This window comes from Mytilus edulis, chromosome 10, assembly GCF_963676685.1.
Source record: "Mytilus edulis chromosome 10, xbMytEdul2.2, whole genome shotgun sequence".
Classification (NCBI taxonomy): domain Eukaryota; kingdom Metazoa; phylum Mollusca; class Bivalvia; order Mytilida; family Mytilidae; genus Mytilus; species Mytilus edulis.
The window spans coordinates 25320674-25346866 of NC_092353.1; the positions used below are offsets into that span (position 1 = coordinate 25320674).

Sequence of the window (26193 nt, forward strand, 5' to 3'; positions counted from 1 at the left end):
TAAACTTAAGTAAGACCCGCGCATTAAGACCTAATCGTGGCGATGATTTATTAATACAAGTAATACTTATATGATGTATAAACATGTGAGAGAGCGCTCCGTCCTATCCTTAACCTTGGAATAATTGAAAAGTTGATTTTTGTTTTATGTCGCTTGAACACAAAAAGGCTATTTCGAGGCGACCTAACTTTATACTATGGTGTAACAACACAAACATTCGAACAAGCACTAAAACGGTGCAATAGATCTTAACGAAGCCCTGAAAGAAAACAAAAGACACAAAGCCCCGAGATGAGCGTAGTTACAGTAACTGTTGCTAGTTAAAATCCAATAAATTAACTAATACAAAAATCATGTTCTCCAAATCTAAAGTATCAGTTAGCACATATCGAATTTTGATAAACACAGAGCCTTATGCAATTCCAAAACATGAGTACACTGTATCAGCAGGATGTAGGATTGTGGGTTCTCATAACTGTTCATATATGTTTAGTTTTGTTTCAGCTTTTCAGAACAAAATCAATGTTGGAATTTAAAGGCAACAGTAGTATACCGCTGTTCGAAATTCATAAATCGATTGAGAAAAAAACAAATCCGGGTTACAAACTAAAACTGAGTGAAACACATCAAATATTAGAGGAGAACTACGACACAACAGAAACACAACATTAAAAACATTATTGCATATGAATGAATTAGTCAATTATTAAGTTTAATCTGCTTTTCATGGTTGCTCTTCATTGCAGCATCCATGCAGGAGGATAACTCAGGTCAAATAATAACTTATAAGTTCAATATCTTAAGCCAAGTTTAATATCACATTTCAGCTTTTTTAACAACTGTAACCATTTCTATTACACACAGCTTTCACAATGATTGTGTTTGACACGTAACTTGTTGAACAGTATGAATATGTGTTTTTACAAATAATGTTGAACAATGTGAATATGTTTTACATATAATGTAAAATGTGTTTTTTGCAAATAATGTTGAACAATGTAAATATGTGTTTTTACAAATAATGTTGAACAATGTAAAATGTGGTTTTTGCAAATAATGTTGAACAATGTAAATATGTGTTTTTACAAATAATGTTGAACAATGTAAAATGTGGTTTTTTTTACAAATAATGTTGAACAATGTAAAATGTGGTTTTTTTTTTACAAATAATGTTGAACAATGAAAAATGTGTTTTTTTTTACAAATAATGTTGAACAATGTAAAATGTGGGTTTTTTTTACAAATAATATTGAACAATGTAAAATGTGTTTTTTTTTACAAATAATGTTGAACAATGTAAATATGTAAGAACGATACAGAAACAAACTATGTTGGTTTTGTTTGTTCATCCAGTCCATTATCCCGTTGTTTTGATAATACTTCTCCAGCTGCAAAAGGTAAATTTTTCACCACAGATATTTTTATTAGAATGAACATCTCAATGGCAAATATTGCAACGAACTCAACCGAGCTTTCGGAAGCTATTTGCTTGTTTGTCACTTGAAATACCGTAATGTCAAGACAAGAGCAGAATCTCATTATAGTTGGTAATGTTTTTCTTTTTCAAGTTTCCTTCCTTTGATTTTGTTACTTCTTCTTTGTTCAGTTTTTCGCAACTAACTTCAATTTCGATGTCAGCAAGCCCACTCCTAAAACAATATAAGTTTGCTTTATTTTCCAAGAAAACAAATAATCCAGTTTATTTCTAGGGTCAACTCAAGTGACATAAGCAATTATTTGCCAGTTAGTCAGGAGTGGTTATTTCTTCTTTATCTTTTATTTCAATGATCTCAGAATAAATTACTGAATAGCTGTCATAAGTACTTTATTGCTATTTTTGATTTCTCTTTCTTTATTCTTGTTAAATAAGTAATATCAGACCATGCAATTAACTAGATCCAATCTGAACTTAATGCAGAATAACAAATTAGCGTAAGTGGGGAGCATGATCTGTTTATAATTTCTGGAGCATCTGAGATTATCCAGCTTTTGCTTGTGTTCCCAAGTCATTAGCTTTTTATGAAGTATTATTTGTTTGTTTTTTTCGGCTTTTTTTTTGATTTTGTGATGGTGTTGTTAGATTTTTTATGCACCTTTTTCATACATACTGTCAGGTTTTCCTGGTAGAAAAGGGTTTAGTATCGTGCTGTGAGTAATGAGTATTTTACCCATTATCTTCAGTTTTTAACATGAATTTTGAAATGAAAACAGTAAAAAAACAACTTTCCGTTTTACATTCCTAATCTCACTTACTTTCCAAAGTTCAACCAGTCTTCAAGCGTTTCAGGCAAAGCCACGCCTTTTGTTTCTGGTAATTTCAAAGCAAATATTCCTGCTACAATTGCTGTGACTCCAAAAATTAAGAGTGGAGTTGCTTTTCCTATGTCATGTTCTATATAGGCAGCCTAAAAATACATATTAGCTTCATGTTAGAAATATTTGTTTGTAAATTCTTAGTTCATTCATAATTATATATAATTAAAACTTAGGTATAATACCTCTCTCAAACAAACCGTTTTCCAAAACGAATTTCTTTCAACTGTTATTGTTTAAACAGTCTTTTTTATTTCAATGCTCACGGACTTTTTATTTTTATACTGAACGTGTTGCTCCTAGCATGCTCGATGAGGGATATTCCAGGGAAAAAAACGTCGTGGAAACTCTGAAATATACTTTATTTCTGAAACTAAAGTAAACTGTACAATAACCCTGACAGACAATCAAATCCCTTCGAGGTCAACTTTACGTCATAGAGCTGCAACATGCGTTTAGTATAGATTCATCAAAATTTACTGTCAAAATTTTATCAATACAAAAATAAACTGTGATCCAAAGGACACAGAGTTCACCAGCAACGGGATCAACCGAAGGATGCAAATAAAAGTATATGCTAAGCTAGTAACATAAAATTACAAAGACTTACTATATCAATTATATATGGAGCTATCATACCACCAACGCGAGCAAAGAAAGCTGCAATTCCTAGTGCAGAATTTCTTATAACAGTTGGGAATATTTCTCCAGAATATAAAAACATAACTGCAAATGCTGCTGATACATTCACTTTTCCTAAAGTTGACAAAACCATGGCAGTCCATTGGTATTCTGAAAGAAAACTTGCAATGTAAATTGTATGAACGTAAACTGCGTTTAATATATAAGTTTTCAGTTTAAACACATTTATTTATAGTGGATTTTGCTACTTATATTAATCCCTTTCCACTTTGCGGGAATAAGAAGAATAACTATATAAGTTTTTGAATGGTTGGGTAACATATAGTTATGTAAAATATGTTTTATGGGAAATTATAATAATGTAATATGTCAAATTTACATAGTAGTGTAATATGGGATTCGGAAACCATTTTAATTTTGTTTTATTATAAATCCGTCTTCCGGATTTCTGTTGGTATAAATTTTACAATTTGAAAGGACATAACAGCACACCTCTTTTAAAAAAAGATTATAAGGAAATTCCTTATGATGACCTGTAAAGGACGTAAGAATATATTGCACGATAATTATTACCATGTGAACAAATGAAGATTGTATGTAAAGGGATAGGGGGTTGGGAGGAATAACAGTTGCATTATATCGCCATTTAGTGGTAAAGTATCTCCTTTCACATTTAAGATGTCGTCAATGAAACAATTTTTGTCATGCACTTGTAATTTAATTCAAAAAAAATAATATCTAAAGAGTTGCCATTATACATACCTGTACTGGCATATAATACTGGAAATATAGTAAGTAGACATGCAGCTCCACTTATAAGAACAGATATGGCAAAAACTGGTTTACGGCCCATCTTATGTAAAGCTGCTAAACATCCGGCAAATCCTATAAGTTCCGCAAAGCTTGACATAAAAAAGTTTAAATACAGATTTCCACCAATATTCCCAGAATTCATAGCAAGTCCATAAAACACCATACTAACAATCATCCTAAAATAATAAATATTGTTAGACACGTGTAATGGGGTTGTATGCAATTATATGTTTTCATTAGCTTTTTCAATAAATGATTGAGAGGCAAACGCGTAGAAAATAGAAAAAAATGGGTTCGGATATTTTACATTTTCAATAATGTTTGATTTAAATGTATATTTCTGTATATTGATATTGGTGACAGTAAGATATAAATACCATAAGTTATGATGGAACATGTCTTCGTTTGTGATTATTTAATGTGTTTGTAGATCAAGTTGACAGTGAACTTGGAAGCGTGTTTTTAACTATCCGCTACCATAAGTGTAAAGTTTAAAGTATGTATCGTATCAAAACTATTTCAAAACAGTGTATGCTTATTTAGGTATCATAATCCACCTACCAACCAAACAGAATAACAGTAAGCTGGTACATTATTATTGGATGTGTACAAGCTTTCCATAATGGAAGGCCACGGTGTTTTGATGCAAAAGAAATTTTTTCTAATGTGTCACTAGGTAAAAATCTTTTGTTCAATCTTGCGGTTTTCTCTAAAATTGCTTCAGCTTCTTGTATCTTCCCTTTTATTAACAACCAACGAGGAGATTCGGGCACCAGCCTTCAATTAAAAACATTTATTGTCATCTACCAGTAATCAATCATAAGAAAAAAATAATACAACAAAAATAACTAACTGTTAACCCCCTTGAATACGACATGTTTTCATGTTACACTCCGATCACTTCGTGGACTAATTTTTGAACTTTCATTATCCATATCGGCCTCTGTTATCTGAAACATAAATCATCCGGATCCTTTCGTGGATAATATTTAGACCTTCCATTATCTGTATAAGCTTTTGTTATCTAAAAAATAAATAGAAAATACCATATCAAACCAGTCCTTCAATCAACTACAAGCATTTTCGTTACTATTATAAGTCTTTTTGTAACATGTAATTGAAACTATATTGTTCCAATTCATTGCATGCAAAAGTGTCCAAAGCAATTAAAACAATAATGCTCATCTGAAATCAAATATATGCATGCTGTTATCAGTTGTATTGGTATAGTAAATACATGCACAACAAGGTGTATGGTAATATTGTTTATAGAGCTCGTAAATTATGATCCGATCCATGTTTTCAATTAAGCATTGTAGTAGAATCTTTTATTGTTGACCATTTTGGTACTTACATTGGGTGTCTCAATATTTAAAAAAAAACATAACTGAACATATGTTGATCTTCTTAAGTACTATTTCTAATCTTACATTATGTCGACTCTTACATTTTGGCCTAACTCAATGCTTTTCTCCTACTGTTTATCCTGTAATTACACTTAATCTGTAGGGTGATACAGATTACCTATTAACCATTTAGACTGTGAATATGTGGTTTGTTTGTATGCTTATTACCAATGTGATGAGTCATCTCCTATTTAGTTGATTATTACTGTGTGTTCTAATCTCGTGCTGCAATACCCCATATATCAAACCAACTACATTCTTTATGTGTCCGTCGCAATCCAGGGGACGATCGTCTAGTGTTTGTAGATGGTTGTGTCTGTTACAATTTTTGCTCGTTTTATGTTATTTATGTAGGCCATTATTATTCTCTATTGAATTGTTACATTGTAATCAATAGTTTCCTATAATGTATAGGGTTTTCTAATTCTTCAGACCTGATGGTAATATATAGGTAATAACAGCCTTATCCTTGCAGTCTTGGTTAATATTTGTACCGTTGGCAAACATGTAACAACTCCGTATTTTTTATATAAATGTTCCTCTTTTCATATATTAATATGCAATTATGTGTGTACTTTTTTGCAGATTTGAAAAAAAATTAGAGTTAATAGATAATTCTTACCATATATAACTGAGAAACAGTACAGGTGGGACAGACATAACAAGGTTAAGATGTCTCCAGTCTCTGATTAGGTACGCTGCCAATGCTAATATCATGGCACCAGCTGCCCAGAAAAATTCAAATACCAAACCAGCCCATGATCTTTTCGTTGGACCTACGATTTCCATTCCTGTAAGATATATCAAAAGCCGTTTAATGAATTGGTTCTTATCACAAGTATTTACCAATCAAGTATTTCTGTAGCATTCACTCAACTTAAACAACATATCAAAACATTATCAAAGATACATGCTCATAAATGTGTACGCCAGATGCGCGTTTCGTCTACAAAAGACTCAGCAGCGATGCTCGTATCAAATGTTATAAGGCCATACCAAGTACGAAGTCCAAGATCAATGAAAACAAAAATTCCGAATGGTTTTATTAAATACAGTGCTAGGGTCGAAAATTATTTGTATTTGGAACAATTTAAAGTTTTGTAAACAGTTGTAAAAATTTACAGAAGCATATATAAGTGACAATTGCCGAAAATGACGTTTATCAGCTGAACAATAATTTCTATCTTAGTATCTTAGTTGTCAGTGTGATTTGTAAATCAAAATTTAAAACAGATATACCAGCTCTAAAATTTTCATAATTTCTTTTTCTTTGCGAAAGTTGTCAATTTTTCATACATAAGTTTTGAATAACAATATCACAAAAAAATAAATTGAAAGTTTGAAAATTTGCGATACGCAATTCATATAATTTACCTAAGACGAATCCTGTTCCTAACAATCCTCCTACTGCAAATCCCGAGAGACATCGTAACACAACAAATATCATGTAGTCAGTCACAAATGTCAGTCCAATATTAGGAAAAATTAGTAAACATATGCACATCATAAAGGCTTTTTTCCTCCCATAACTGTAAAATGATATATATGTTTTAGTGCAAATATAGCGTATTTTATAAAAACATACATTTTGTTGTTGTTATAGAATTGAGAATGGAAACGAATAATTTGTCAAAGATACAATAAAAACTCGACCAAAAAGCAGAAAACAGTAAATTGTCACCAATTAGTCTTCAACACAGCGAGAATCTCCCGCATCCAGAGGCAGGCTTCACCTTGTCCCTAAACAAACATGTATACTTAGTCTAGTTCAGCGAAAATTAACGTCACAAAAAACTCCAAAACATATCACACAACCCTATTTTAAAGACATATACACGTCTCAATCATCGGTCAGAAAGTTCTCAAGTTTAAAAATATAAATACGAAAAAAACTCATAAAGTTATTAAAGGCTTTGCTTGTAACCAAGGTGACGAAATGTTTATAAAACAAAAATAAAGACTTCTCGTTTATAATTGATTTTTTTCCCCGTCTTATTTTTTAAGGATATCAGAATTATAGAAGGGTGAATTTCCACCCAAAACATGTATTTATTATGGAAGATCGATTTCATCTGAAAAAAAGCAATAACAATGGTATTCCTCGCAAAGCTTTTCATGATAATAAAGAAAAGCTAGTTTAAGAATTGTCATCTTTACCTTCTTGTTATGAACGATTTATTAAAATTATAGATAAAATGAATCAAAAGAGGGGCGCAAAATACCAGAGGAACAGTCAAACTCATAAATCGAAAATAAACTGGCAACGCTATGGCTTTAAATGAAACAGACAAACAGACCAACAATAGTACACATGACACAACATAGAAAACTAAAGACTGAGCAACACGAACCCCAGCAAAAACTGTGGGTGATTTCAGGTGCTCCGGAAGGGTAAGCAGATCCTTGTTATTAAAACCTGGTATATTATATATTTTTTTCTTCTATAAAATTGAATTACGTACAAATCTGATATAAATCCTGTAACAAGCGATCCACCAGTTAATCCTGCCATAAAGGACATAACAGCGTGTGTTCGGTCGGCTTTCTTCTCACATACAAGATCACTCTGAAATCATATAAGTCCAATTTTAAATTTTTGTATAGAAAGGAATCAAAAAGGCGATTAAAAAGCAAATACACAAAATTAATAAGTAACAAGACAGGACCATTAACTAGGGTCTTAGATTTCTATCAACTTTTTAAATAACTTAGGAATATTACATTTTTTTCTTCAATTTAGCGCTCTTATAAGGTGACTTATTTTGTGTTAACATATTTTTTTGCTCCAATTAAATCTTATACTTTTTTATATACGGTTTGTACGGGGATGTATCCGCTTTCCTTGCTTTTGTGTTGTCATGAGGATTGGTTTTTATTTTTTATTTTTTGTCTCTTTTAAAGTAAGCTTTCTGTGTGTCAGTTCAGCATAGCCACTTCACATTACATTTTGTTTTTACATAAATCGTACCTGCATTGCGAACGTGAAATCAAAGTACGTCTTATCATATATCCATGTATTACATTTTTCCTTTTTATATGTCGTTGCATTTTCGATATCATCCGATGTACTATTCACATCTATTTCTTCGTGTAAAATGTCACATTGGAAATATGTAGTTATCTTATTGTTATCTTCGCCTGATAGTATCGTATAATTATTGTTTGTGAAGGCATTTTTATCGTTTAATGCAAATGACATTTGATTTTCCATAGGTGATGCACATCTAAAGTAAAAAAATAATTAAGAATTAGAAAATCATTTTCGCAAATTATAAAAATGTCATAAACTGCCATTGATTTAAGAATATATGTGAAATTTTAAGGATGTACTTAGGTGATCTAAGGTAAAAAAAGTAAATAAATCAAGAATTCAAAATTGATACTTTCAGCTGGAAAAGTATTATTTAAGGATCAAAATAAGCTAAAAATATTGATAGGTCATGGACCTCCTTTTCGAGATATTTGATTTATAAAATATGGCGGGGAAAGGCTGACTCGGACTTTTACCTTATATTTGCTTTGGTATAATTTGGGTCTCAAATCTAATGAAAGAAAATCAAGAATCTGCTTAATTTTGTTAAATGACCTTTTATGAGCTATTAAGTCTTATGTTAAAAGATATATAGGTGTTATGGGGCAAAATGTTTTACCTTGTGTCGTCTGGAAAACACCAAGATTTGACACTTATCCCAAAACCTCACCTAAGTACATCCTTAATGTTATTTTTGTTTTTTGTGTTGGATTTAATGCTATAAAATAGTGGAACAGACAAACATTCATAAGTAGACATTTTTTCTTTTGATATTTTAGCATTTTGTCATATTGGTTCCTTTCCTGGCTTACTATACGGTATGGGTTTTTCTCATTGTTGTCGGCCCTACGGTGACACTGCTATTGTTCACATCTACGGCCTTTGGTCTTTATGAATACTAGTAGTTGTGACATTAAAAAGACACGTTGTTTACAATACATAAAGTATGTTTTTACTGATAACTTACCGATGATCGGGAACATGGAGAATGAACACTGGTAGAAATGTCTGAATTCCACTAAATATCTGTGGTAGGCAGATAAGAAAGTATAAAAACTTTTGATACCTCCCAAACTCTCCCACATGACGGAAAGTATCATCGTAATACATTATTGAAAAATTACTGTTTTCTTTAGTTCAGCTTTTAATGATTGAATCTGAAAAGATAAATACAAATATTAGGATGTTTGCAGTTTCAAAGTTTCCAGTCGATCACGTCAATATGCCAAAGTTAAAAATACATATTTTCGTTTACCAGAGATTTTTTTTTAAAACATGCTCACTACTTTCAAACACTCGCACGACTTTGAAACTCATGAACAGGAATTTAAAACTGGTGAGCAAAACATTGAATCTCGTGCGGACGACTTTAAAAACTGATTTGCACGATTTTCAAAATGGTGCGCACGTTCATATAGAGTTTATTTTAAAGCAAGCGTACGAGTTAAAAAGTCATACACACCCTTTTTTTATAGTCGTGCGCGTCATGTTGCATGTCATGCGCACCAGTTTTATTAAAATGTCGTTCGCACGATTTTCAAAGTCGTGCGGACATGTTTTAAAGTCGTGTGCACCAATTTGAAAGCCGTGTGTACGATTTTTCAAACATATGGCGCACCAGATTAAATCTCCGGCGAACGAAAATATTAAAAGAAATTCAAGATAGGCTATCACATTACTATACTATATAAAATTACTCTTGATTAAACTAAATATATATAACTAATAAGAAAGATATGACTTAAAGTACATGTATACTTGAAATATGAATATATATCATGACACAAAAAGAAAGTTTAGAACCTAGGTCAATGTTAATTTAAATAACTTTCATTAGGGACAGTAAGTACTTAGTTTGTATAATAATTCATATTGCTGAAATTAAATGTGTCGAAGTTCATTTCACAAATAAAGCATTGTTGTATGTCATTGATTGGAGTTTTTAAGTTCAGATGTCCTGTATTTCCACGGCTTAGCGCCTTTGATCAATCCTTTTCGTTTTAGTTTTAGCAGAGCCAATATTTGACCAAGGTTCGTGTTGCTACATGGTGCCTGTATTTTTGTGAACTCTTGACACACTAACACAAGTGTGACACGTACAAAGATGTAAAAGACGTGATATTTAGTTCCGTTTTAGGACAAGGTTAAGTATATATCCTAGCCTATCAATCAGATCAAATAATTGTCAGATAGGTCGTATTAGGTCAAACAGCTGTTACTTGTTTTACTGTGTGTGCTAGAATATATAATGTGCTGAATAAGGTTGTGACTTCATTTTATATAGTACATATATATATGCCGATGAAGCTAATTTGTTTAGCGAAATATTGCGTGAATAATATATAAAATATAACATCTAATTTTATAACACTCATTAGTGTGTTAAAGTTACATTCTTAGACACTTATATATATATATATAATATAGTTTATTTACTGGTATCGATTATATATTTATATGCATACTTGTCTTCTAAAGCTGTTTCGGAAAACAGAGTATCGAATCCGCTTAGCCGGGACAAAACAGGACGACTGATATAATTCCAAATAATGACCCTAACAATGTTTTAAATTATATGCTATAAAACCTCACATAAAACCGATGACTAGATATGACTTTTAGGACCTGTTGATTTATATTTTATATTGTCTTGCTTGAAATAAGCATCTACTAGTATATGGAAAAGAATGAACAGATATATCCGACCAAATTAATGTGCACAAAGGTCACACCAGGTCATCGGTTTCATATCAAACTATGTCATATAAATATGAAACAAATCTCCATAGTAAGCAATTTTTTGTCATTTCGGGGCCATTTACATATGACTATGCGGTATGGGCTTTGTTCATTGTTAAAGGTCGTACGGTGACTTATAGTTATTATTTTTTGTGTCATTTGGTCTCTTGTGAAGTTTCTTTTTTATATATAATTCATCGCTGACATTATTAGCGTATAAAAGAATAGTTTCACTTGAAGAAAAAAATAAAAGAGAAAATCAGGAAAATTTAAGAATAGAGAATAGTGGAATTTTTCAATATAATGAATACAGATTAATTGGCAAAATATAAAGAATAGAGAAAATCAAAGATTGCAATACAAAGAAGCCCAAATCAAGACTTTAATTCAAAGACCCGCTAACATAGTTTGATGTACAATTGTCAAATCTAGATTGCATACTGGAAAAAAAAGACAATAATAACCTTTGGCGACCTAAAAATGTCATCTGACAAAAAAAAACAGAGATTAAATGTAGTGAATAAAAAAAAATCCTTTAAATATTAATTTCATTTTATAAATGTTTTTCATTCATTCGCATTTGAGTAGAAACTGTTGTTCTCAGTACAAATGCAAAAACATCAAATAAATAAAATAATTTCTGAAAAATATATTATGCATATTTTCTTTATTCGAAAAAATCATTTATCTGCCTTATTAGAATTTACTTTATTTAAATATGTTTTTCTTCTACTTTCTAATATCTTGAATTTAAAGCATCTTACCACAACGCCAGAGGCAAACCGTTTGCTATTTCCTTAAATTTGATTGGTCTTATATATACATATATATATAGACCTTTATTTTTACTGATATAACTGATTTGATTTTTCCATACTTGATAATGCAGATAAAAATAGATATCCGAAGTGTCATTATCGGGTCAAACGTTGACATATCTCGAAAGCTGTCGTTCAAGTTGTTTATGACATCTTTTATTTCACAATATATATATTTGATAAAGGCTTAAGAAAAGTTATTGCGTTTTAATTTTAGAGGCCAAACAAACACGATACATGCATGTACAGTACACGAAAGCATGTGTATCATATGTACTTAGCGTGTTGCACGCATAACCTAAATCTTTTTCAAATAGGCTAAATGAATAGCTTTTCACTATACATTTAATCGAATGTCAGTTGTTATTTTGTTATATAACAACATAAAGATAATGGAGTGCGATTTATATCAGAGAGAACCCTGTTGTTATGTAATTTGCACTTTAATCAAACCTAGGGCAATGTCCTACCTTATTTTCATCTGTTAAAATGGAAAATCACCGATAGGTTGAAGCACCTACAAGCCTATAGTTACATTAACGATTGCGAGGAACAAAAGTCGTAACAGATCAGCGGTCATTGAACCCTCTGATCTTATTTTTTCATTTCTATAATTAACCTGGTTAAAAAGAAATTCTATCGTACGGTGACCTATACTTGATAACTATGCCAACTGGTCCCTGGTGGAGAGTTGTCTCATTTGGCAATCATACCACATCTTCTTATACAATATAGACAGGTTAATCTTTCACCCGAATTTACAAATAGACAAAAGAAGATGTGGTGTGTCAGTGCCAATGAGACGACTCTCCATCCAAGTCACAATTTGTAAAAGTAAACCATTATAGGTCAAATTCCGGTCTTCAACACGTAGCCTTGGCTATCACCGAACAGCAAGCTATGAAAAGCCCCATAATTAACTAGTGTAAAACCATTCAAACGGGAAAACCAACGGTCTAGCTATATAAAAAAAAACGAGAAACGAAAACACTTATGAACCACATCAACAAACGACATCTACTGAACATCAGATTCAAGTCTACTTCTACTGCAAAACACAGAGCACTTCAAACTTGCATAGTTTTGGTCTTTTACAGCAGATATCAGTCAGTATGTAGCTAATGGTAATATATTTGGTTAGCTTGCTTGTTATGTGAACCGTGAAGTCATTGTTAGGTAAGGTAAACTTCCCTCCTTTAATAGTAGACTAGCCCAACAGATAAAAAATCTATCTCTCTGTAGGACTAAGTATGGCAAGCCGTTCTTGTCAAAACTATGTTTAAACCATTTTTCGAAAAATTTACACACTGAGAATTACAACAAAGCACACTGAGATTTAAAAACTTCAAAACGCACACTGAGAATTGAAAATTACACACTGAGAATTGAAGATTACACACTGAGAATTAAAAATTACACACTGAGATTTCATAAAGACGCACTGAGATTACAAAAATGAAAAACGTACACTGAGAATTGAAAATTACACACTGAGAATTGAAAATTACACACTGAGATTTCAAAAAGACACAATGAGAATAAATAAACTGAAAACACACACTGAGAATTTGAAATTACACACTGAGAATTTGAAATTACACACTGAGAATTTAATATTACACACTGAGATTTGTGCGCACTTTTTATGCGCACATATATAATTAGCATACTTCATCTGAATCTATTACAAGCTTAAAATAACAAGGGGACAGAACTCGTTAGGCCTTCGATTTGGTTCCAAATTATTAATAAAAAAAACTTTAGAAATACAAGAACAAGAATAATACCCACTTACTCTTATTACAAAATATAACCAAATGGTGAAAAACTTTATTAAAATTATAAGAAAACATTGGAACAATCTGCAAAAGAATGCACTGAAATTTTTACTCAAGTGTCTATTATACCATATAAACGTAACAAAAATATGAAAGATTAACTAGCGAAATCAGGGAAACAGTTGGAAGACTTTTGAAAAGGGACACATGTTTAATTACTGGTAGTAATGATCTGAATTATAGGCAACAAACTTATGAATATGAGCGATGTTAAGTCTTAAAATTTATAACGAATGTTGGTTGAAGGAATCGCATTTCATTATAATGACAAGAGTTCTTGAGATCAAGATATGAATCTGTTGAATTATTCATCTCATGAATATGCATTAGTAATTTGCATATTAATCTCAGTGTGTATTTTTGAAATCTCAGTGTGTAATTAACAATTCTCAGTGTGTGTTTTTCAGTTTATTTCATCTCAGTGTGTCTTTTTAAAATCTCAGTGTGTAATTTTGAACTCTCAGTGTGTGTTTTTTATTTTTTTAAATCTCAGTGTGTAATTTTGATTTCTCAGTGTGTTATTTTAGGTTTTTAATTCTCAGTGTGTATTTTTTTTTTTCGAAAAAAGGGTTTAAACATAGTTTTGACGAGAACGGCTTGCCATAACTAAGCTACTTTAAAAGGAGGGTAGTATACCTTACCTAACAATGACTTCACGGTTCAGCTAACAAGCAAGCTAACCAAAGATATTACCATTAGCTACATACTGACTGAAATCTGCTGTAACAAAATTGTATAGTCTTGGTCTTTTAACTAAATTGCATAGTTTTGGTCATTTAATAAAATTGTATAGTCTTTTTCTTTTAACTAAATTGCAAAGTCTTGGTCTTTTAACTAAATTGCAAAGTCTTGGTCTTTAATCTAAATTGCAAAGTTTTTGGTCTTATAACTAAATTGCATAGTTTTTGTCTTTTAACTACATTGCATAATCTTGGTCTTTTAACTAAATTGCATTTAATATTTAGTTACAGACGTTTATGATATGTAGGTTCTAAATGACTGCGGTACACTTGAACCTTATTATAGAAAGATATAGACCCCTTGATTGTAATCCACACCAACCAGAACATTTATATGTTGTGTTGTAATCTTAACAGCGATTTATATTATCCCTGGTGTATAAACATATGGCTCTAACATTTTCCTTGCTTTGACAAATGATTATAAATGCCCTCAGTGGTACAGAACACTCTTAATAAAAATCTGATGAACGTTTTAGTCCCATATGAAAGTATAGAAACAATCAATCTTTCGATGATCAAAATTAGTCTTTTTATTACTGCTATATTTTCATTGGAACTATTCTGATTCAAATTTCTTTAAATTTAAAGGTTCTTTTTCAAAAGGTCTTAGTAAATTTTTTGTCAAACTTTTATAAAAATTAAACGAGTCAAATCTAATATAATCACAGAAATTCAATTTTAAAAGGATAAATTACATGAAACTAGGACGGAACCGACTACCGATGTTGTGTTACGCTTTTTATTATTCAGACAACTCGACCAGTACTTTATAAAAATGTTTTTGTTATGAAAATAAAGTCTAACTTGTTATTTACTTTTCGTCGTTTATACATAGATTTATAGTTATATGTAAATATGGTGAGTGATAATTTATCTAAATAAATGACCATTGTCCAAAATAAATAAACAACTGGACAGTCATGAGATTACAACAATAACCCTATCCAATGGTCAGTAATATATCTTAATGCTAGTTAGTGAACTGCCTTGACTTTATAGGTTACTGGTTGAAATACTTGTGTGAAATGTCTTGTTTCTGTTCACTAAGTAATCACACTTGTTACACATGTTACACTTTTAAAGGAATCTTGGCTATGGGAGAAAGACTAATTACATATGACACATGAAGCATTGGTTGTTAATTATTCCTGTCCGATATTAAGATGGTTAGACGTAGCTATTTCTAGGCGGTGTACTTACTATAGTGTCTGCATTAACCTACATCAATTTGTTTCGTATAATCTAGTTTTCGGTGGAAACATTCTGTTTGGTCAAAACAATCAGGGGAAATATTTCTCTGTGCGAAATAATAAATAATCACTAGATATCGCAGTTCTGCCAATATCGAACAACAGCCCATGTGAATGAAGAGTGAAAAGATATAGAAATCAGGTACTAACGGTCAAAGACAGAAGACCAAGACCAGCTGGTAATAATACCAACGGTGAATAATACACATTTAAATATATCCAAAGGAGCTAAAAAAAAATCCCCAAATCGAAAATATAATTCAATAATCATGGCAAACTGCGGCAATTTCCACAGCTCTAAATACTGTTCAGATTACACTTAGGGTATACAACCATTACTTATCCTGCATAGCTGCATATATTATCACAATAAAGACGAAACGGCACCTTTAAGGGGTTGATTGAGGTAAAAACTCCCATGTTAAAAAGTGGCGTTTTATTTTGCTTGAATTTCCTGTTCTTAATCACGAACGACCCAAATTTTGAAGCAGTGTTCATTATAGAAAATTAAAAAAATAGAGGTATTTTTTTTTATTTAAAGTGATAAGTATCAATCTAAAAGATACAATATCCACAAACACATGTAGACGAACAACAGGTCGACAAATTATATATTTTTCCTTGTAAATTGGAAATTTCAAAATTCATCCCCATTTACAAAATGTATTTTTTATAACATATTTATAATAGACAGGTTATCTAATATTAATGCTTGTTTTTAGTCTCACATTCCTCAAGCAAATATTCATTTCTGTCATTTCAAAGAAAACAGTTGAGGAAAAAGAATAAAGGGCTTTGGTGTATCAATTCAGAAACAAGCATCCCTACTAGCACTGGATTTACTTTAACTGGGAAAAGGGGGTAGTTACCTTGCATTATTAACTTAAGTTCAGTAGTCATGCGTTTCAGAACAGATGTTTTTTGGGGTTTTTTTCATTTACTAAATACAACCTAATAATTTTTAAGTTGATGTAATGAGGGTTTTTAACTGAGACAAATAATTCGCAGTTAGGAAATCCACCCACCTTTAATTTAACAGGGTCTCGTGCATTCATTGTATGCGAAAAAAGTAAATTCCCAAATGTAGTCACTCATATATTTGTGATAACTTCTGTACTCAACGATATTTGATAACATTAATTTATAATCATTGGAAACAAAGTCAACAAACAAATGATTGCATGCAGTACACGTATATGTCATTATGTGTTTAACACCTAAAAGTGCTATCGACTTGCATGGCGCAAAATTTCAAATGATATCCGAAAAGAAAGCAAAGCATATATATCCGAGAAAAGTTAGACAAGAAAATGTTCTTCGTCTTTTTAGGACAATAAAAGTTTGATATATAATGGTTTTTTTACGGACTTAAAAGGACTTGCACGTAGAAATTAAGTTTCTTACAAACTTTTAAATATTTCACCGAATAGTGGTCTACTTCTTCGTATGGCTGCTTTATTCATTTCAATTATATTGTTCGTCATATTTTGCATCAATTTGAAAAACTCGTATAACAGGTTTTTTTAGGATTACCGTTTAGTCTGTTATAAACCAAATAAGCTTTTTATCGTAAGGACTTATATATTGCATATCCATCAACTTAAAATGAGCTAATCCAGCTATATAGATCATCATTCTTTTAGAGCCGCTTCTCACTCTAAATATGTAGCAAGTTTTATTTCTTCTGATCTCTCATTTCAAAACAATTAATGCTTTAATCCTTTTTATTTGTAGACCTTCGAAGGTAACAAGTTGTTTTGCTACAAGTCGAATAGAATCAATCTACCTTTATATAGTCCTGATGTTTATCAAACATGCATCCCCTATATATGCATTGCACATATTATCATTTAGCGAGCATAATTTAGCAGCAAGCATCGATGAAAATTTACTATGATATTTACACATCTTACCTTAAATGTTTCTGTATAATGAATAACAAAGGCTTCTCTTTATATAATGTCATATGATAATGATACGTAGTTTGAGCCAGTATCCTATTTTATTGTATTAAGTTTCATGAGCTTTGCACATGATAAAACTCTAATAAGTTTGCTTGCACTAGAATGCATTAAAAAAATGCAGCGGATTTTGACTCACTTTTCGTACGAACAATTGCCAGAAATAACATATATTTTCCGCTTACGATATTTTGATTTGATGTACTTTGTGTTGTCCTAGATATGAGACAAAGTATGTGCGATATTAAAGACTCTCTTCAGGGTCATTGCCGATCAATATAAGCGTGATATTTTTAGAAAGGTTTCATAATTATTATTTTTTACCAATTGATGGATTGACTACTTAATTTATTTAATGATTTTATTTATATTATATGTTTATTAATTCATTTTTATTTATTTAGATGTGTATTTATGTTTTTTTGGTTTTTTTTCATCTATCCATTTTTTATTCATTTGGCATATCTTAACCTGGTAAGATCTGTAAAAAGAATTTGCACAATACAGGGTTAAACTCTATATTCTTAAACACAAACAATTGCATACAAAATTTATATAGTTTTTGTGCTAATAAGAAAATAAATATTCAATCCGTAAAAATATCCTACTCCTTCCACCAGAATATCAAACGCTCGATAGTATCAAAGCATGAGACGGACTGTTAATTGTTTTTAAATTATATTTTCAACGTACCTATAGAACGAAGCCGACAAAGCATACAGCAGAATTTATTTTTTTTTTTTTTTGGCATGTGAAGGGAATTAAAATTATCATAATCAAACCGGAGAAAAAAACAAATTGTCAAAAAAGTTTTATTTACAAAATTCAGTTCACTAATGTGTGTGTTTGTGAATACAATTGAAAATGTTTTTGCTTTGTTTTAGATGTCTGGAGGTTTCACACGTCACAACATTGTCATCTGAACTCTTGCATACAGTTACTTCTGGTTAAAGATTTTTGTACATCGATATTGTTTAATCAGTTTAAGTGTCCCGAATTCTTATTTAGAAGATAAGTATTCGTTTGTTGGTTAATTCGAAGTTATTTGGCTATTCAGTATTTTGATTTTATTATCATAACTTATCATTTTACAGTGATATATTGGTGTATTTGACCCAAAACTTTTAATGTAATCTAAAGCTGAATTAAATGCTTGGTAAGGTCTCTGTTCGTATAATGCACACAATAAAATGCAGACAAACATAATTTACATTCGTGCGTTCTTTATTACCATTTGGATTCACTTATGTTTTATTCACTACTTTCACTCTTGCACGAATAATGGCTAGGAAGAACCTAATATATCAAACTGGTGCTGCGTTATATTTGACGGGTGCCACCTGTGAAGCAGAATCTGCTTACCCTTCCGGATCACCTGAGATCAACCCCAATTGTTAGGTGAGTTTAGTGTTGCTTAAGTCTTTAGTTGTCAATGTTGTGTTTTGTGTACTATTGTTTGTCTGTTTGTCTTTCATTTTGTGCAATGGCGTTGCCAATTTATGTTCGATCTTCGACGGTTTGAATGTCCCTCTGGGATCTTTCGGCACTCTTTTTGAAAAATATACAAGTATATATATTATCCAATTCAGGATGTTTGTTGCGTCTCATATTATCATCGTGTAAAGTTCAGGATTTAGAAAGTGATAAACAACTTACTATTTTGTTTTAGATAATTAAACAAACTTTTAATTTTGTTTTAGATAATTAAACAATCTTTTAATAAACATTCTTCATTTTTTTAAAGATATTTTAAATTAATTCATTTTTTTATTAAGAAATTTGATTCATTTCTATAAAGACGTTTGGTTTATTTTTAATCAGTGATCATCTTAAAAATTACACAATTTTGATCATCTGCTTTTATCAAAAATTATTCTGCAAAAGACCTAGTTAGAAATTTTACATTAAAATCAGTGGCCTGATATGGCATGTTGAAGAGAAACTGACTCAAAAGCAATTGTTTACCAAATATGAAAGGTTGATAAATAAGTAATTCATCATAAATGTACTGGATATCAGGTGATATAGTAATACACTAGTAAGAATGGGGTCAATGTCATAATTATAAAAGAGACGCCTGTACCCACTCTGTTAACAAGTAGAAGACATTTTGTAAAAAAATGAATTATGTTATTTTTAAACCTTTTTCAGAAGGTTCAGGGTTACTTGTTCTACATTAAGACGACAGTAGTTTAACGATGTTTAAAGCTCGTAAATGGATAAGAAAGAGATAATAAATACAAAGTTATAGATAAGCATGAACTCCAAAAGAAGTGAGATTAATTGCGTCGACAGTGTTAGCGTCTACTCCTTGAGTCGAGCGTCACTGATGACTCTTTTGTTAACGAAACGCGCGCTGGTGCATATATACAATCAATGATGAATGAATGAATATTTTATTTACGAAAGCATAAATAATATGCTATGGCAATACATAAACAAGTATATACAATGTGACAAAACAACAGATAGCAGAGAACAATACATAATATAATAAAGGTACAATTAATTCAAAATACATGATCTAATTTTCCAAGCATATTTTAGATAGTTACAAAGTTTAATTGTGATTGATTTTGATTTTGCTTGAAGTAAATGAAAAAGTTTAAAATTATTTGGCCAAGAACAAAAATATTTTGGCAAATGTTCTTGTCTCACAGTTCTGTAGGCTGGACATACAAGTACGAAGTGGTATTCATTTTCAATATATTCACATAGACGCATATGTCTAGGAATATTTTTATATCGCCCTAATTCCAAATTCACAGAAAGTTACTATTAATAAAAAAATCTAAATAATTCTCTATTACAAAGTCTGTTTTGAGGTGTTTATAAATACACAGTTTTTCACAATCATTTATTGATGCATACAAAGTTTGTAAATACTGGTCCTTTATACGAGTTTTTATAACATCTAACTGTATATTTACATAATTCTGTGCAGTCCAAACATAGTTCAAACCAAGATTAAACAATAAATCACGAACACTAGACGCCCAGTTCTTTTTACCGTTGTTTGCATCTTCTAATAAAAGTTGATAAACATCATAAGCAATAGGTGGCTTATTTACAATAATATGAAGCCAATATTTCAAAATAATTTGTTTTCTTGAGACATACATAGGCAAATGACCTAGTTCACCACATAAAAAACTTAAAGGAACATTTTTACCTATTTTTAAAACAAATCTACAAAAACGGTTGTGTATTTGCTCTATATCATTTGCACGGTGAAAACCCCATATTTCAGATGCATAGTTCAATACGGAACCAACCATACTATCAAACAGTAGACATTCTTGACTTGTGGATAAAAACACATGTTTTAAAGAGTTCAGAGGTGACGAAAGCGCTCTTGATCCCTGTTGAGATAATCTTTTTTGGGTATGTAAGAATTTTCCATTATAATGAAGTAGCATACCCAAATACACGTAAGAGTCCACTATATGTAGTTCTTTACCTTCATACATGAAACTGAAGTTAGCTGGCTGCCATCCATTTCTAAAAACAACAATTTTGGTTTTGTCTGTATTTACTTCAATGTTCCATTTCTTACAATAGATTGATAGATTATCTAGTAATTGTTGTAACATTTCGGGAGACTTACTAAACAATACAGTGTCATCAGCGAAAAGAATTAAGTATATTAAAAAACCATTGAGTTGTACAACGTCATCACTAGCATTTATGGACATATCTTCTATAATATCATTGATGAAGAACAAAAATAATAAGGGAGACAATGGGTCCCCTTGTTTCACACCAAGTAAATTGTTAATTGCGTCCGAAAGTAAACCACCAGATCTAACTCGTAGCCGGACAGACGAATAAATAGATTTGATCATATTAACGAATTTGCTACTGACACCATTTTGTAGAAGTTTATATAATAAGATCCGTCTGCTTAGTTTATCAAATGCTTTACGGAAATCCACAAAGGTACAAAACAGTTTCATTTTATGTTGCAGGACATGTGTAATAACTCCATGGATAACAAAAATTGCATCTATAGTTGAACGGCCTGGTCGGAATCCAAATTGGTTATCAATGAATTTTTCCTCGTCTTCTGACCACGCCAGTAAGCGACTTGTTAATATAGACGTAAATAGTTTAGATAAGACACTTACTAATATAATAGGTCTATAGTTGTTTGGGTCCGTTAAATCACCACTTTTCGGAACTGCAATAACAAGTCCTTCTGTCCAGAGTTCAGGAAAAATCCCATTTTCAAATACATTATTATATAGTGTTTTTAAGATTGGCGCAAAAAACAGTGGACCTGCTGAGAACATTTCAGCTATAATTTTGTCGTTACCCGCACTTTTTCCGGATTTCAATTTGTGTATTGCTTTAATAATTTCTTCATCAGTAATTTCAGAATCTAAAAAGTCAACGTGTGATTCACTTATTTGTATATTAATTAGTAAGTCTAATACTTCGTTGCAGATATCTGATGATTTTATTTATTTGTATGCATCATTATCAATGCGTATTCACACTCAGTCAAAATGTCTAAAAATCTGGAATAAGAAGCAATCTGTAAAATTACAGATCTGATTACTTTAATAGTATCTAAGAGTCTAAGACCGAGAAAAGATTTCGCTTTTGAGATGAGACATCGTCACATTGTATCGGTCAACCAACTCATGATGATGACTGTTAAATGTATGTAGTGATGTAGTCGTTCTTTCACATAACTCTGATAAAATAAATGTTCGTGTAACACTCCTTATAATGAAGTCCGTATAGTTAGAACATGTACCAGCGTAACGTATAATTAGTTAGTACTTCAGTTTTATCATGTACATCTTTTGAATATTCATTTTATAACATTTACTGTTTGCAAAAGTATAAATTATTCTAAATTCTAGGGATTTTCTGGTAACTAACAGAAAACCCTTGCCGTTTTTGGCACAACCTTTTTGATCTTTTGGTCCTCGATGCTGTTCAACTTTGTACTCGTTTCGGCTTTCAAACTTTTGTATCTGGGCGTCACATGAAGGTCTTGTGTGGACAAAATACACTTCTGGCGTATTAAAATTTTGAACTTGTTGCCTTTTGTTGGCTGTTGTTCGTGTGATTCTTTGTCAATTGTGTTCTCCAATTTATTTATATTGTAGTCCTGTGTTGTCATTTTGATGTTATATTTCACATGGCCATAAAAGTGCGAGGTTTGGCATGCCACAAAACCAGGTTCAACCCACCATTTTTTCCTTTAAAAATGCCCTGTACCAAGTCAGGAATATGGCCATTGTTATATTATAGTTCGTTTCTATGTGTATTACATTATAACGTTGTGTCGTTTGTTTTCTCTTATTTTTGAGTGTAAATTCACATTGCGATAAGACGTGTCACGGTACTTGTCTATCCCAAATTCATGTATTTGGTTTTGATGTTATATATATATGTTATATTTGTTATTCTCGTGGGATTTTGTGTGTTACATTTTAGTGTTATGTCGTTGTTCTCCACTTATATTTAATGCGTTTCCCTCGGTTTTAGTTTGTTACCCCGATTTTGTTTTTTTGTCCATGGATTTATGAGTTTTGAACAGCGGTATACTACTGTTGCCTTTATTTATAAAACTAATATGTAAACGTCATACGATGGAGCATTGGGAGTGAGGGGGAAAAGTTGACACTTGAAAGTTAAAATCATCATGTTTGTCATACATTCTAGCTTGAAGTCATTCATTTGTGTCGATATCAAGAAAAAGTTAAAGATAGGAAGCAGACGTACTTTCGAACAGTAACTTTAATCTCGAGTCCATTGGGGTACAAAGCACTTATTGAAAAGAAAATCATCCCCTTAAAAGTAAGTGCCAATGTGATAATATGATTCAAAACACACGATATATTATTGTATATACACTTTAGGTCCTTATCGGTTTTATCCGACATTACGGTCATTACACTTTGGCATACTTTGTCAGCAACTAAACTAAGATTTTAACTCCCTCAGGTAAAGTTATATTAAACGAATTTGTTTTTATTTCTGGTCCTTTTTGGTCACATAGCTCTTTCATTGTTTCGGTTCATATACATCCTTGTCTTCCAAATATTTGGCTTTAGGCGTTCCCGTCGAAGTTAAATCCAGACAAGCGCTTCAAACACGTGATGTTTATAGGTGTAATACCACCAAATCATGGTACGTCATATCCGGTTGTATACGAAAATAGGTAGAAAAAAATATTCCCATGAATTTGACAGTTATAGGTAATTAATCCTATATTTTATTGCAGTAAAACATTTTCTGTGTCATAAACATATGGGTTGGGTATTTCAGAGCACCATTATTTTTTTCTGGGGTTTCTATAGAATATTTTGGAAACTTGAGCTTACATGGTAACTAATGCTTGTATACAGGTAAAATGAGTTGGAAATTTTATTGGTTAACTTTCAGTTATGGTTATTTTCCTATATGCAATGAAATGTTATGTGAATTGTTTTCTATAGTAACGGACAGGATAAAACTTTACTCATGCCAACTATTTCTTTATTTGAAACAAAGACTAATAGGGGAAAATCATTGGTGGTATTACATGTACACCTCTAAAGTGTTTTTCTTCATATTTTACAGCGATGAGTCGTAATTCATGTGCGCTTTACAGATTTGTCAGACAATATCTTTTTATTTTGCTGATAGTTTGAGTTTCAAAATGACAGTGCGTATAGGATTCGAGCGTCACTGATGAGTCTTTTGTAGACGAAACGCGCGTCTGGCGTATATACTAAATTTAGTCCTGGTATCTATGACGAGTTTATTTACAAATAGGTTTACCCCCTTCTCCCTGTTTTTCGTTACTGTAAATTAAATTAAGAGTACGACACAAATGCGTGCATTCTTTTTTCATTTTCTTTGTCCGTTTCGTCAAACAAATATTTACGTCACTCTCTTTTTTAATACTACTGAACACAATGATTTCATTCTATTACATTTCCAAGCATTAGATTGGCCAAGGCAGATGAAGGAGGTCAACTTCGGAGCACAGTGATTGGATATAAGGGTATAATATATTTTTTCTTTATCTATGAATAACTGCATTGTGTATATTTACAATATCAATTTTGAAACCTATTGAAATATTTTCTAGAGAATTATTCGAAAAGACTTCCAAAATTTTATACATTTGGTGTAAAATTACGATGGGCGTGAACAACATAAACAAGCGCCGTTGAAAGTTGGTCATGATACTATTTGGCTTATTTTTTTTAAACACATTAATAAAGTAATAACATCACACTTAACTGTTTTATCCAGGTTCTTATTATAAAAAGTGGTAGAACATGTTAGTATTGTCGCCTATGGGAGAATACATAAAACCGTTTTCCCTACATGTGGCGAAGTTTTGGATCTGCAAGATAAGTTCTTATCTATAAAATGTTTGTTTTGATATTTGAATTCCTTCATGTCCGGCTATTTTGCCTGACACACCCTTTCTGTTTGTCGATACTTTAAAGGAAACACAAATGTTTCCACTCTTTTAACAAATCAAAATTTACTCTTTTAACACCTTATTGAACCCGTATAGCCAAGTTTTTAAACTTAATTTCCCTATGCACTGGTCTAGTGTGATCACATTCGGATGAAGGGTTGTGATTTTTTATTTTGACCTCTACGGGACTAGTATCGAGTTTCTGAACTGAAAACAATCCGAAAGAGACAAATATGTTGCAATGACTTAAAACCAAATGTTCAAGAATTGCATTGATACACAAACTTTAAGTACTATTTCTGTTTAAAAAAGGTAGCCTAGTTCCCTTGCTTTTGAATTATTAATTAGATTTTGTTGGGACTATATATCATCAGAGATTATAGGAACATACAATTCTTCAGTAGCACATCGCCTCTGATATCGTGATAGTGTTATCGGCTCTAATGCGGGAGGTTCTGGGTTCGAAAATTTTGTCTTACCTAAGACTCTCCGTACCAAATGGCAAAGTTCTGTTATCAAAACTTATGTGAAAAATGTAATATTAACTTTCGACACTTAACTCTGACTTAATAGTTTCTGTGTAAGCAACCCAATACTGATTATGAAGTCCGTATAGCGGCCTGATATTTTATGAAAAAGGTGAAAAGGAAGTAAATTAGCTCATCATAGTTCTCAGAAATAACTATTTATTCGCAAGGCGTATTTTGACTACAAGAGACTCATGCATGCCACTCGTATCAAGACAGTGCAAAAGGCCAAATAAAGTACGAAATTGATGTGCATCGAGGACCCAAATTCCGAAAGGTTTTGCCTGATAAAACTACGGTAATCTTATCTTCGGGTAGGAAAACCTTAGTATTTAAAAAAAAACAGTTTTGTTAGCAGTTGACCTTATGAATGACGATTCATGTCAACACAGAAGTGCTGACTTCTTGACAGGTGCTAATCTCGGGGAGAAATCGTCACCAGCAGTAGCATTAAAACAGTGGATGTAAACAAATTCATCATATACCAGGATTAACGTTTTGTACGCCAGAACTCAAATAAAAAGTTCAATAGCCCAAATCAAGTACGAATAACTTACTGTTTACCAAAAATGAAAGGTTAATAATATGTACTTGATCTAAACTTGATGTCAACTGCTAGTCATTACACTGGTAAAAAGAGACCCATTTAATCCTTCTAAATATCACACTCCGTTTAT

General features: G+C 31.5%; 1 protein-coding gene across 2 annotated transcripts; it reads right to left on the bottom strand.

Annotated features, from left to right (window-relative positions):
* Positions 1 to 797: 797 nt before the first annotated feature.
* On the bottom strand, positions 798 to 17806 carry LOC139490729 (organic cation transporter protein-like). Of its 2 annotated transcripts, none has more exons than XM_071277696.1 (11): positions 17507 to 17806; positions 9173 to 9362; positions 8143 to 8398; positions 7637 to 7740; positions 6549 to 6703; positions 5797 to 5965; positions 4330 to 4545; positions 3718 to 3944; positions 2924 to 3105; positions 2254 to 2405; positions 798 to 1649 (listed from the first exon to the last, which is right to left on the bottom strand). In XM_071277696.1, exons 2-11 carry the CDS (start codon positions 9313 to 9315, stop codon positions 1517 to 1519), a joined length of 1737 nt encoding a protein of 578 aa, XP_071133797.1. In that variant the 5' UTR covers positions 9316 to 9362; positions 17507 to 17806; the 3' UTR covers positions 798 to 1516. The 2 variants fall into 2 exon arrangements, with proteins under 2 accessions (XP_071133797.1, XP_071133798.1); XM_071277697.1 differs by lacking the exon at positions 17507 to 17806 and adding an exon at positions 11709 to 11738.
* Between the last annotated feature and the right edge of the window lie 8387 nt (positions 17807 to 26193).

Bases quoted from the DNA above. Each gene is read 5' to 3' on its own strand.
- LOC139490729 (XM_071277696.1), bottom strand. From the start codon at position 9,315: ATGTATTACGATGATACTTTCCGTCATGTGGGAGAGTTTGGGAGGTAT. The intron at 8,399-9,172 runs GTAAGTTATCAG...TTTTTACTTTAG, and splicing joins CTCCATGTTCCCGATCATCG to ATGTGCATCACCTATGGAAA. The intron at 7,741-8,142 runs GTACGATTTATG...ATATGATTTCAG, and splicing joins ATTTCACGTTCGCAATGCAG to AGTGATCTTGTATGTGAGAA.